General features: G+C 39.9%; 3 protein-coding genes and 2 long non-coding RNA genes across 6 annotated transcripts; 1 reads left to right on the top strand and 4 right to left on the bottom strand.

Annotated features, from left to right (window-relative positions):
• Positions 1–1118: 1118 nt before the first annotated feature.
• Positions 1119–1870, bottom strand: LOC129585088 (uncharacterized). The gene is made up of 3 exons (XR_008689964.1): positions 1805–1870; positions 1555–1708; positions 1119–1477 (listed from the first exon to the last, which is right to left on the bottom strand). It is a non-coding gene; the product is annotated as an uncharacterized LOC129585088 (long non-coding RNA).
• A 104-nt stretch (positions 1871–1974) lies between these two features.
• On the bottom strand, positions 1975–2416 carry LOC129585089 (uncharacterized). The gene is made up of 3 exons (XR_008689965.1): positions 2347–2416; positions 2209–2258; positions 1975–2120 (listed from the first exon to the last, which is right to left on the bottom strand). It is a non-coding gene; the product is annotated as an uncharacterized LOC129585089 (long non-coding RNA).
• A 3057-nt stretch (positions 2417–5473) lies between these two features.
• LOC129585087 (uncharacterized) lies at positions 5474–6640 on the top strand. The gene is made up of 2 exons (XM_055477606.1): positions 5474–6039; positions 6241–6640. Exons 1-2 carry the CDS (start codon positions 5712–5714, stop codon positions 6243–6245), a joined length of 333 nt encoding a protein of 110 aa, XP_055333581.1. The 5' UTR covers positions 5474–5711; the 3' UTR covers positions 6246–6640.
• A 263-nt stretch (positions 6641–6903) lies between these two features.
• On the bottom strand, positions 6904–8786 carry LOC129585086 (zinc finger CCHC domain-containing protein 10-like). 2 transcript variants are annotated; one of them, XM_055477605.1, is made up of 4 exons: positions 8312–8786; positions 8128–8174; positions 7676–7790; positions 6904–7378 (listed from the first exon to the last, which is right to left on the bottom strand). In XM_055477605.1, the coding sequence occupies exons 1-4, from the start codon at positions 8368–8370 to the stop codon at positions 7123–7125; spliced, it is 477 nt and encodes a 158-aa protein (XP_055333580.1). In that variant the 5' UTR covers positions 8371–8786; the 3' UTR covers positions 6904–7122. The 2 variants fall into 2 exon arrangements, with proteins under 2 accessions (XP_055333580.1, XP_055333579.1); XM_055477604.1 differs by having other exon boundaries at positions 7667–7790; positions 8312–8776.
• A 245-nt stretch (positions 8787–9031) lies between these two features.
• On the bottom strand, positions 9032–12259 carry LOC129585085 (myotubularin-related protein 2-like). Its single transcript, XM_055477603.1, has 5 exons — positions 11381–12259; positions 10605–11129; positions 10032–10427; positions 9767–9970; positions 9032–9679 (listed from the first exon to the last, which is right to left on the bottom strand). The coding sequence occupies exons 1-5, from the start codon at positions 12086–12088 to the stop codon at positions 9338–9340; spliced, it is 2175 nt and encodes a 724-aa protein (XP_055333578.1). The 5' UTR covers positions 12089–12259; the 3' UTR covers positions 9032–9337.
• Positions 12260–12358: the final 99 nt, after the last annotated feature.

Genomic DNA, 12358 nt, shown 5'->3' on the forward strand with positions numbered 1-12358 from the left:
GTAATTGGAGTAGGAAGATAATTGAAGTAAGTAATGCTGAATAAATAGGTTTATGAAGCGCTAACTATTTTGATTTGTAATAATGTGTTTTATGCGAACTGAAAAATTCGTGATTTGGAAAATTTAGATACCAGTGTGGCTGAAATCATCATGAAAATCGGTTTTATGGATAGGGCTGCTTTATTAGATACGAATGATGTCATACCGCTTAAGTGCACACAGGGTTATGAACGTGCTTTTCCAGACCCAAATTAAATTATAATGATAATTTATTCTGGGTCTGAAACTGAGACCCTGGACTAGAAAAAGAGCTTATCTTTGTTATGGTGGTTTACCAGGTGATCGGCTTTATAATGTTTCACCTGAAAAATATTTTAAATTACGTCTTACTTAAAGTGCAGACAATAGGCTTCAAAAAGATTGCCCCTACGTTTTTCGAGCTCTAAATCTCTATCAACGGGATTAGTTAAAACGGAAAATCAATAATGTTCTCAAAAAGGACAATTTTTGTATAGGAAAAGATTAGGTAACAAAAGTGTGGCTAATTATTTTTACCCAAAAATTTTGTACTATACTATTTTCCTGTTTATGTACTATACTGTTCATGTACTATGCTCCTATTCATGTACTATATTATTTTCGATAACAAAAGTTTCAATTTCAAAGCCATCAGATTAAACGTCCTATTTTTATAAAGCCATTGCCGGCATTGGTGTTATCACTGCCACTAAACAGACCGACCGTTTCATCCTGGATAATGAGCTTTATTTGAAATTAATTCAACAATGAACATATAATTTTCATTCTCATCTGGAATTCTGTATGTATAGCAAAAACTTGACTACTTTCAGTCAATACTACAGAATTCTGTTAGAAATCATGCTGTTAGAAATCAAAATTATAAACCTCCTCGAGGCTGCAGTTAGATTTAGTTGGGCTCAGTAGTGCACACAGTTACAAATACGATACTCATAAATTATTTATATTATTGTTTTTTTTTATGAACCTGCCGCTGTACAATCGAGTGAAACGAGATTGGGGCCACGTAGTGTATATTTTGTTTTACGTGTAGTTCCGTCGTTCCGTTTGGAAACATTGCTTCGTAAACCATTCCGTTCACCTTTCTTATTACTGTTTTATTGCTGTTCACTGTAACTACAGTTATTCACCTTCGTACTATTGCACAAAAATAAAAAACAAAATAAAATCACATTTTCATCAGGTAATCTAATGCAACCGCGGTTTCCGATCCTTCTTGATAACACAGGAATATTTCCCGTAGTGGATTATCCAAAATCCGGATATACCCAATAAGAAAAGCATGAATTCCCGAACTTGTGCTTATATGGAATCACGTTAAATGCAAACGAAAACTTAAACTAAGCATTTAGTACCCCGATATCCAATACCGCTTGAAAAGCGACGGCGATGGATATTCAAGAAGAAGCGTGATTTCTTCCGAATGCGATAAGGTGCTCTAAAAAACGAGCTGCTTATTTGTACGTATATCGTTACAGAATTCTAGTTTAAGTCACGGGTTAATTATATTTCTACCGTAAATAAGTTCCGTAATATGGGAATATGTCGGATAAAATCGTCAAATAACTTTGGTGGAAGAAATGAATTACGGCTGTACTCGTCTATGAGTGATTCCAAAACCATCGACTGCGCCTTCCCGCTGATGGTTACACTAAATATTATCCCGGATCTGCAGAGTAGCAAAAGCCGAAAAGAAGTTAATCGTATTAGGCAAATTATAGTGACTTGTCTGCTATAAATGTCGGCAACGCTTCAGAATAATTACCTTCGCCTTGAGTTAATTTCTGCACCGGCAATTGCTTACGCTGCAAAGGTCACCAGGAGGAACAGAAGTTTAGACGATCGTAAAACTTATCATATGATAACTGATGTCCAAACTTATTCCTAATCAAAAGCAACTTATTTGAATAAATATACGGTGAGCCATACAGTCAGATTTTCCGAAGACATGGAGAATAAACGGGGTGCTTGGGAAAGGCTGGCTGGGCGTTGTCCATGGGATTTTTCGCTCCCCAGAGTGAATTTTTGTGCCACATTTGGAGCCGAAGTGGTACGCACCAAGGTTCCAATTACCATTTTATCTGAAACGAAACACAACAACAATTTATCTGAAACAAAATATCAGTTTTAATAACAAAAGGAAAAATGCAATAATAAGCTATGCAATACCCTAATCAAAACTGGAGCGATTTGAATGCTGCGCGAACTGACCAAAGGAACTGTAGACATAACCAAAATAAAAAGACAAGTAATAGTAGGACAACTTACTTTCAAGCAGTCTTCATATCAATTACTGTATATAAATACTTATTCGCCACTTCCGCTGCTCTTTGGCGCACATCTGGCTTTCTGATCAGCGTACGCATCGAGGATAAAATAGTTCCAAAAAAGCATCACGTCAGCTTTCTCTGCAATAACAGATATATAATACTCGTGAATCCCAACAAATGGACAATCGTAGATAATGCTAAACAGATCGGTCGAAGCACAAGAAATTAAGCTAATTTGGCCACGTTAGGTATCTCTTGACCAGAACACACAGAAATCCATCATACTATTAATCTAAGAAAGTAAACTACAAAGTGGATTAGAAATGATTCAACTTCGTTTTACAGTAGTACCCTGTTCCGTACGTTTCCAAGAGGCAGCACAGCAGGAGATTCTCCTGGAATCCATAATAATATCGGCATAATAATTATATAACAATAAGAAAACAAGATTTAAGCTGTGGTGTTGTATTTATTATTCGTAACTTATTAATCGCAAATACTTCTACCTATAAAATGTCATAAGTAAATACTACCACGCATTTCCAACATACCGAACACAAAGTACCACACTTGTCCACAAAAGGTAGTAAGATGCGCCGTCATTTGCCGTTATCCCTACGTTTTGGGTAAACACTTATCACATGTTGTTCTATTTATTATAAAGTTTAATACGACACAATGTCCTCATTTATACTAATGAGCCATACCAAGCTAATAATTCCAAATTTCAACTCATTGCCGTCAAGTAAGTAGTATGTACATGGACAGCCAAGACAGCTGTTTTTTAAATTTTTTATTCTCACTGTCGAGATCCTTTCTGCTGCGAAAGCCATTCTTATGAAGAAGTAGATATTTGTACACCGGACCATGAAGGGAGCAGAAAGATGGTTAATCATCAGCATTTGCTAAAATGTCTCAACATTCGAACATTCCATTGAATATCAGAATATAATAAGAATATTATGTCGAACATCAAATGCTATCAATTCAAAATGAAATACAGACAGACCAATCTTTTCGCATTGTTTTGTTAACGGCAATGTTTAGGGCTTTACATAAAGATCTCCGTGCTACTAGGTATGCATTCCCATGCAAACCAAACAACTCATTATTTACAGTGTCTAGGTTTTTTTTTATGGGATACGAGTACTGTTGTAACCAAAATGTAACCAGCCATACTCTAATATCCCTGGGGCCTGTATAAACTTCTCAGCTAGTGCTGGTATAAGGCGGCATCCATAAATTACGTCACGCAAGTTGGGGAGGGGGAGGTCCTGAAAGCGTTACTGTTGTTACAAAGGAGGGGGGTATTAAAAACTTTGTTATGATTCTGACGTCACCATGCTATATCTATGGAGGGTTCTAAATTTGTTACGTAGCGCTCAGGGGAGGGGATCTGAGTTTGTTAGCACTGGTGACATAGGGGAGGGGGGGTATCAAAATGTCGAATTTTTGCGTTACGTAATTTATGGATGCCGCCTTTGAAGCTGCCATAACTAGCATGAAGTCGTAATTACAGACTACGGAAGTCTGTAATTACAAGGTTATAACCTTGTGTTCGTTAAAAGTTCGTTAATTGTGACGAGAATAAAACCGTCGTTAAATCAGAGTACGAGTACATTTTTTGAAGTTTTCAGAGATATTATAATCGTTCTCGCAGGGTATCAGATCTGATACCCTGCGAGTACGATTATTGATTATTCGTAATTGGTCAATATGGTTTATTGTAAATCTAGATTTATTAACAAATATTTGACCACTTTTTGCACCACTGTATTCGTGCTTTTGCATTCAAGTTTAGGCTACACCAAACGTACAATACGTATACTTCAGCTATTTTTATTGGTCGAGATTAAAATCTTTGTACGAGGGTCAAGATTCGAGAGCCTTCTTGCATCGCTCATCCGTTTTTCCCTCACATGCGATTTTTTTAACCGTCAGACTCGTCGCGCGCACGTCCAGTCTGTTTCCAATCCCTGTTTTTGAGTGTAAATACAGGTTCTGCAGCTGTCGAAAATTTTTCCGGCCACGTCTTCGGTGCATTATTTAGTTCTATAATTTTACATATTGGTAACTACCACGGATTATGGCTGAATTCAACAACAACGCACACGATGATCACGAGCTGAATGCAGATGGAGATGACGCGGTATGTTGGTAACCGTAAGGTCAATGATTCCGATCTGATTCATTCCATCGCTTAAGAACGAAAAATTTTCAAACAAAATATAAAGAAATAAATTATTTGTTAAGTTTCAAATTTTATTTCAAATCAGTTCCATTTCAAAAACGGTAAAAATGTGTTCGGGTTTGGATTTAAACTGAAGTAAGCTCACTGTAGCCGACCGAACAAGTTAGACCGATGTCTGGTCCGGGCCTTACCCTGGGGCCTGGGCATTCCACATGCTGCGATCAGCACGTATAAAATATACGTACTGCAGAGTTAAACCCTGCACTCGACAGCACTTTTGTACTAGTACTGTACGATCTGAATTGTGGGATGAGAGGTGAAGAAAGATATATTGTTAGTGGCGTTTTGTGCAATTTTAAAATTTGTTTGAGTTGCACCGATACGTACCGAGGCGGTGAGCAGGTTGGCAGTATTGACAATGCTTTACTCAATGTGACTGCTGTTATTCGTGCAAATTTTAAATATCAAGATCTTTTACTTTGTTTGTTGGGCAAAATTGTCCATAGGCTTGAAAAATTTATAATAATATTTACTTTTAGGCAGTATGAATGCAGTTTTTTTGTTTTCGTGCCAAAGCAGTGTTATGGCGATAAGAAATTAGCATACCCGTCTATGGCAGACCTGGTGCTGGCTTTTCTCTACTTTCTCGTAGAAGACTATGTTAACTGCGAGAGTCATATCATTACTCTGCAATCAAAATAAATAACTCCATGCATACTGCCTAAAAAGTATATATTATTATGTATTTTCAAGCCTATGGATACAATTTTTTGCTTAAGAACAAACAAAGTTAAAGATTTTTGAATATTTAAAATTTGCAATTACCTAAGCAGCAGTCACATTTGAGTAAAAGTGCATTGTCAGTACTGCCTGTCGTCTGCTCACCGCCCGGTATGTTATCCCGTGCTGCGTTCAGACAAATTTAGTTAAATGCCACAAACGATACTTCGCACTGTTAGTATATCTGCTCGTACGACACTGTAGTATTGGCAAGTTTTATTATAAAGTTTTCAACTGACTCAACTGCAAGCCTATAATTATATCCTTTCACTACGGTACTACAGAAGATTTTAATTTTAGTACGTTCAGAATCGGGACAGTCTCTCGAGGTTTTTATCAACACCAGCCCCTCCATAAGCACGCCACCGACCGACAGTACGCCTCCTCCTGCCAGTACCTCGTCGTCGTCGTCGTCGTCATCGAGTGAGAAGATGCCCAACAGCGGCCCCTCGTCGATCGCGCCCGGCCGCGTTGCGCAGGAGGATTTGAGCCCATTGGCATTGCAGATGGAGTTTCGCCAAGGCATGGGCTCGTTGCGAAAGGAAATGAGTGAAGGACGAAAGGAAATGAATGAAGGACTTTACAAAATTCAGGAAGGACTGAGCGATCTGACGGCTTACTTGAAGGAATTTTTGAAAGACCAGAAACGCAGACTCAGCACCACGGAAGAGGCGAAACCAGTTGAATCCAAGGAGGCAGAAGCGGAGGGGGCTGCAGCCAAGAATACTCAGACGGAAAAGCCCGATGACGCTCAGCAAGGTACGTTCAACGTTCTTATCCATCCTTAGAGTTTATGTTAGCTCAAAAGGTCTAACGACAGTCGACGGCTGCTCACGGTACATTGTTAGGGAAACTAACCGTGACACAGGTGTGGAGCGAGAGAAATTCGGAAAGTTGAGGACTGCCCGTGTTTTGTAGTAGGCAGATTTAAGGCGTTTTCGTACATTTTCTGTTTTACAGGCTGATTAACGCTTCGATAATTCATGCGCGTCCTCACTCATGAACCTCGCTCTAACTGATCTTCACAGCTTCTGCCCTAATCTGTAATTTTTACTGTTTATATTCATGGAAGGATTATTGAGGTATTCCTGTTCGTGTTGTAACTTGTAAGTGGTCTGGCTAAACTGTAATAAGCAAGCAAGCACATCAGTAGCTCAGTGGCTAGTTATGTAGCGAACGTTATGTATAGGTACTTTTTGCTAAGTGCGGCTGCGTTTTTTTTGCGTACTTGTTCCTGTCGAGAGCGATCCGATTTTGTTTCTATTCAATACTGGTTTTCCTTTTCTGGCATTTGTGTTAAACATGGCTACCGTGCTTTGCAGTTGTGCGCTGCGTAACACTAGTAAAAGGCGTCGACCGTTTTGAACACAAACATAATTATAACAAACTACAGTAACAATGAAATTAATTCTACTAAACAAACATGAACAACAAACTGAAATGAGTGAAATCCGCTGTATTATCTACACAGTACGCACTAAAACCGAATCCGTTGGATAATTAAGCACATCAGTGGCTGGTTACAGTATGTAGCGAACGTTATGCTGTGTATAGGTAATTTTTGCTTGGTGCGGCTCCCTTTTTTCTACGTCCTTGTTCCTTACTGGCGCTCTTACACGAAAGCCAGAAAGTTCTGCTTTATGGTCGAATAAAAGGCCGAAAGTCGAGTAAAGCTTGAAGCAAGTAAATAAACAGGAATAAACAAACAGAGTTTAGGAGCAGGACGTCGGATAAATCTCAAAAGATAAGTTTATTTCCATAAGCAAACAAATTAAGCCGCACTTCAAGGAAACACAGAAAAAGAATCAGCAAAATTATCCAAACCGGAAGTCTGTTAAGCAACTAATCCCCTTCGGAATCAGCTTCCTGGGCCATGTCCGCAGAGCCCAACGTCGATCCGGAAGACGATGAGGGATTCCTTTTCGAGCGCTTTCTGTCTTTCTTAACCAGCTTCTTTCGATCAGATTCCGATGACGATTCCGAACTACTACCGGATGAACTGTCGCTGTCAGACGATCCAGAAGAAGAATCCGGACCACTGGAGTCGGATTCGGACGATGAATTTTTCTGTCGTTTTTTTTGTGGAGCAAGTTCCTTTCTGAAGAATTCGTGGAATTAAAGTTTATAGAGTTCCATTACTCATACTCTTACAACGGAAGAATTTAGTCGAAGTTCTCTCAAACTAAAAAATCGGAATCTCGCTACTTCGTCAGGAGCGACTTTTAAAGAACATATGACCAGTGCTTACTCGTACAGTACGAGTTATTTTGCAGGGCATTGGACGTATCAGTGTGATAAACCTGCTAAGTATGCGAGTCGTACTCAATCCTTTTTCAAAAACAAATCTGCTGTTGGTCTTTTATTTAGTCAGTTTTCCAGCACTTACAGTTTACTGAGTTTAGCAATTTTTTGCTCCTCTTCAAGCTGTTTGACGCTTTTCTTCAACTCTGTCGTTCGGGATGGACGCGACGCATACTTAGCAGGTTTATCACACTGATACGTCCAATGCCCTGCAAAATAACTATATCAAATTATCAATTAATTAACAGCAACAAAATATAAGTAAACCGTACAAAAACTATCACGAATATGTACATTCGCGTTTCATAAAACCAAATAAACTGACAATTCGAAAAAAATAAAAATCATCCAACGTTTTTTGAATGTTATACCAAATTCACTATTATTATGATTTATACTCGTATTTAATACGGTATTCGCTAAATCAATGTCATATCCATCTGCGAGCTCTGAAAAGGAAGGAAATAACAACTGGAGCTGAAAATTTTCTTTAGAGCTAATAAACTATGTAAAGTAGCTAAACAATAAACTTTCGTGATTTCTTACCTTTTTGTAAGCATTTTTGGCATCGAATACTTTCTGGAGCTGGTTGACTAGAAAAGACACAGGCTTAGCATCTCAGGCAAGTCAGGAAACAAAAGCATCGGACAGCAAATGTTTAGTATTTTGCTTATACAGTTCTGCTTAACAGCAAAGAACAAATCTTCGCGAACAAACGTTCAATACTTACCTTTTTTTCGTCAACGCCAGTTTGGTGAGAATGGTTCCCGGAGCAGACGTCGGAGGCATTTCAAAAAACGAAACTTCCGTTACGCAGACACCTTACTTTTAATAAAAGAAGCACAAAACAAAACAAAACACAAGCACAAAACTCTTGAGCACTATTTGAAGCACAAAACTCTTGAGTACAGAATAAAGGCGACGAGATTTTTGATTCTATTGTTTATTAGTTTTTCGTAACTTCTTAAGTGATATTTCGGTACGAGCACAACAAACTTCGAAAAAAGAATAGAAAATTCAAAGCCAAAAGAGTGCGAAGACTAAAAATTTTGAATTAGCGGTCTACCGATTCACATGCGCGCCGCACAGGCGGTTGCTTACGACTTTCATTTTGGTATAAAGTTATGTACTCGTACTTCCAGTTCCCGTATCCTTGGCCCGTACTTGCTTCCTTTCCGGCTAACAGTTTTGCCAGTTTTAAAAAATTATAAAATGTTTTTTCTCGCCGTTCCAGATGTTTGACGAGCACTGTGATGTATATGTAAAACTTCAAACTACTACCGAGTTGCTACTACTAACCACTTTCAGCTCCTACGCATCTTTTGAGCTTCAACGACTTTATCCGACGTGCTATTTAGTATTTACTCTGTCTCAAGCTTTATTCAACTTTCGGCCTTTTATTCGACCATAAAGCAGAACTTCCTTACTTTTGTATAAGAACAGCGGTTAACAGCGATATGACGATGTCCTCAATAACATTAGGTGGTTAAAAATAAATAACAAACAGAATTTATTTTTCAGTATTTTCTTCGTGGATCATCACTAGACGTCATCTTGAACGAATGCATCAGTCCCAGTTACAGCAGTGGTGCAAAGCAAGTACAGAAGTGTCTTGTTAATTTACGCTAAGGCAAATATTCAGACAGAACAAAGTAAATTCCACTAAATACAAAATAACAGCAAAACGTATATACATTCTACGTTCGAAAACCAAAAGTTTAATATCAGCAACTACCCAGCAAATGACCAGTGCCCTTTAAACATGGTTTACATGGGAAGGCGAGGTACCTTGATTAAAAGCCATCCTAGATTTTTTTGAGGCTGCTTCTTTCTTTAAATTATCTCTTAGCTCGGTCAGCTTATCTAGGGCATATAACAGTTGATGATAACGTTCTTCCATCGGTTCCTGGAGTCTTGTAGAAGGATCCCACCGAGCATAATAGCGAAGCCAAAGTTGTAGGTAACGAAGTGTGGTTAGCGGGTATAACACATTAGCTTTCGTCGATTCTTCTGAATCGGAAAGATAGAACGGATTTCGGTAATCGTTCAAATTAGAGTTAATGAACGACCAAAGGGATTTTGTTTTTGTGCGTAATCCCTAAATAAAAAAGAAAAATAATGAACCACAGTAAACCTTGCAGTACGAGTCACAACATAAAAGCAGGATCAGCGCATGACTACAAACCTTTTCATGTATCTCCTTTTCAAAATTGCAAAGGAATGTTCCATATCGACAGTTAAAAAGATTATCCAGAATGGCAATCAGAAGCCTTTCACTGAATTCAAAGGAATTTGGGTACTGCTGTGTTAGCTGCCATACGCAGTCAATGAACTGCAGAAATACCGGCGATCGATCGGAATCCGCTTTTTCTTCGCCATGCCCAATTCGCTAGAAACAAGTTTCACGGATATTTTCAGTTTACATGGGTGAAAAAGATTTCGACACTTACGTGGGCAAACTTATGGCCAAAACTGACCCACTCTTTCTCTATCAGAACTTCAAATCCGAGAATGGTACGATAGTAAGGATCCAACATAATCATCGCTAAAGCAGTTAACTGCGCCGTACGGTCCCATCCATCGCTGCAGTGCACCAGAACGGAACACTTATAATTCTCAATTTTATCCACAATTCTGAGAGCACCGGCAAGCACAGTCTTGATATGGTGTAACCAATGACTCTCATCCAAGTTCGATAAGAAATGGTTAGGATCCTCGATCTTCGGCGTGCACATTTCTCTCACTTTACGGAGACTCTCTCGCATGACATGGATATTGTGTATGTCCAAAAAGAGCACCTCCGTGTGCGGATAATTTTCTTCTGTTTCATAACCTCCACCTTTCGCCTAAATCATAATCAGCAGAAATCATTGACAAGAACGTATCAATTTAGGCAAATAATTCTTATCGGGATTTTCTGAGGCTACGGTTAAGTAATTTAGTAGTTTACGCCCAGAAATTTCCAGGCGCATAAAAACGACCTTCACGAAAGTGACGTTTATTTCGCAGTGAAGTCAGCTAACCTTATTAGCAACTGCATTCGCAAGAGGACGTGCATCCATAATGCACAGATGTGGACACACCGGATTCGCCTCATGAATCAGGCGCACATAATATTCATCGTCCTTACTCCGGCGACCATTCAGTCCAACCATCGGCTGGCTGCAGCGTGTGATCGTGGCATGGCTCACCGGATGGATCCACGACAGAACGGGTATCCTAGATCGACTGCGAAATGCTGCGACACTATGTAGCAGCTCATTTGATGCTTCCTTCGGAACAGCAATTACCGCGGGATAAGTTTCGCATAATCCGTATTTTAGGTTGATGTCGGGAATCCGCCACATGTCATTGGGTACGCCTTGGCGTTTATATTCCGCTCTAGCATCGTACAGTACCCATCCATCGTGTTCCTTTTTATAATCCCTTTTGTAGCTGAATGCAAACAGCTGCCCCTTGTAAGTTACTGGAAAAGCGTATTTTTTCAGATCATCCACAAAATTTTTCAACGAAGCCTTTTCCGATCCTTTGGGCAAACTTAAGACAATCTGCAAAGATATGAACCTGTCGATAAAGATCAAATAAACTATCGTGACAACGTTACTGCAGGCAGGAATGATGAGAAAACACAATTAGGTAATCGGAAATCTGCAATATCAGCCACACCAATACGTAAATCAAAACAGTTTGCAAACTCCTCTGACAATGGCTGGCAAACTGCGAACTTCTGCACTGACAAGCCAGAACATTCAAAGAAATCGTTTGCAATTTTTGTGCCAGTTAGTTACAGCGCTTTTACCTTTCGCAAATCTTTGCATAAAATCCGCAGCTTCAAAGAATTATCTCCTCGATTTCCAGAGCCGCTGCTAAGCTTTTCGATAACTTGGATATTCGATAAAGGAATCTCAAAAGAAGCACTGGTATCCGGGCTGGCTTCGAAGAACACTCGGAAATTCGTCACGGTGAGCTTGCCCGATTTTGTCGTCTCTGAATACGGATCACTGTACTGCACATGCGGACAGTACAAGCTGTCCACTTTTGCTTCGCCCTCCACTAACGGCAAGCTGTTGGTGAAATCGTTAAAACTGATTCTCGGATCGCGGGCCATCATCATCAATCCCTCCCCGCTGGCCGACAGCGAGCTGGAAGACGAACTCTTGGTCGAAGGAGCAGACGCTGTACTGCGCGCTGTTCCAGGCGTCCCTCCCGAAGTGAGGGATTCCTTGTCGAAGCGACTAGCCAGCGTATGCACGCTCTCCGTCTTGTAGGTGCCAACCTCAGCAAGACTACTGCCGCTCTGGAATGCCGTCAGCGAGGATACAGAATCGTCGCTCGGTCGACGGACAGGTGGAGGTTGATTGCGGGATGCAAAGGGATTCGGAGGATAATCGGGTTTCATTTGGTAGCCAGGATTGCTGGATACGGAAGACGGTGGTGCAGACACTGGTGGTGTGCTGCGTTTGGCACGCGCTGGTGCTGAAGGAGCTCCACTCCCAGTGTCACTCATTGGTTCACAGCAAACAGTCCAAAGTTCCAAACAAAACGATAATTAAATGGGTCAACCACAGGCGGCTATTGCTCGTGGAAGCACTAATGAACGCGAGTCACGGTTGTTAATAATAACAGCTGAAATAAGATAAGCCTACTGTATGTACAGAATGTACTGTGTACATATGAAATTGATGCCTTTTAAATAATGGTATTTTAAGTTACGATCACCGTGTGTAGATTCGGAATCATACGAGACTCGAGAACACAAACGACAACCATGCATACG

Source organism: Paramacrobiotus metropolitanus, unplaced genomic scaffold, assembly GCF_019649055.1.
Source record: "Paramacrobiotus metropolitanus isolate TYO unplaced genomic scaffold, Prichtersi_v1.0 Parri_scaffold0000015, whole genome shotgun sequence".
Taxonomy (NCBI): Eukaryota; Metazoa; Tardigrada; class Eutardigrada; order Parachela; family Macrobiotidae; genus Paramacrobiotus; species Paramacrobiotus metropolitanus.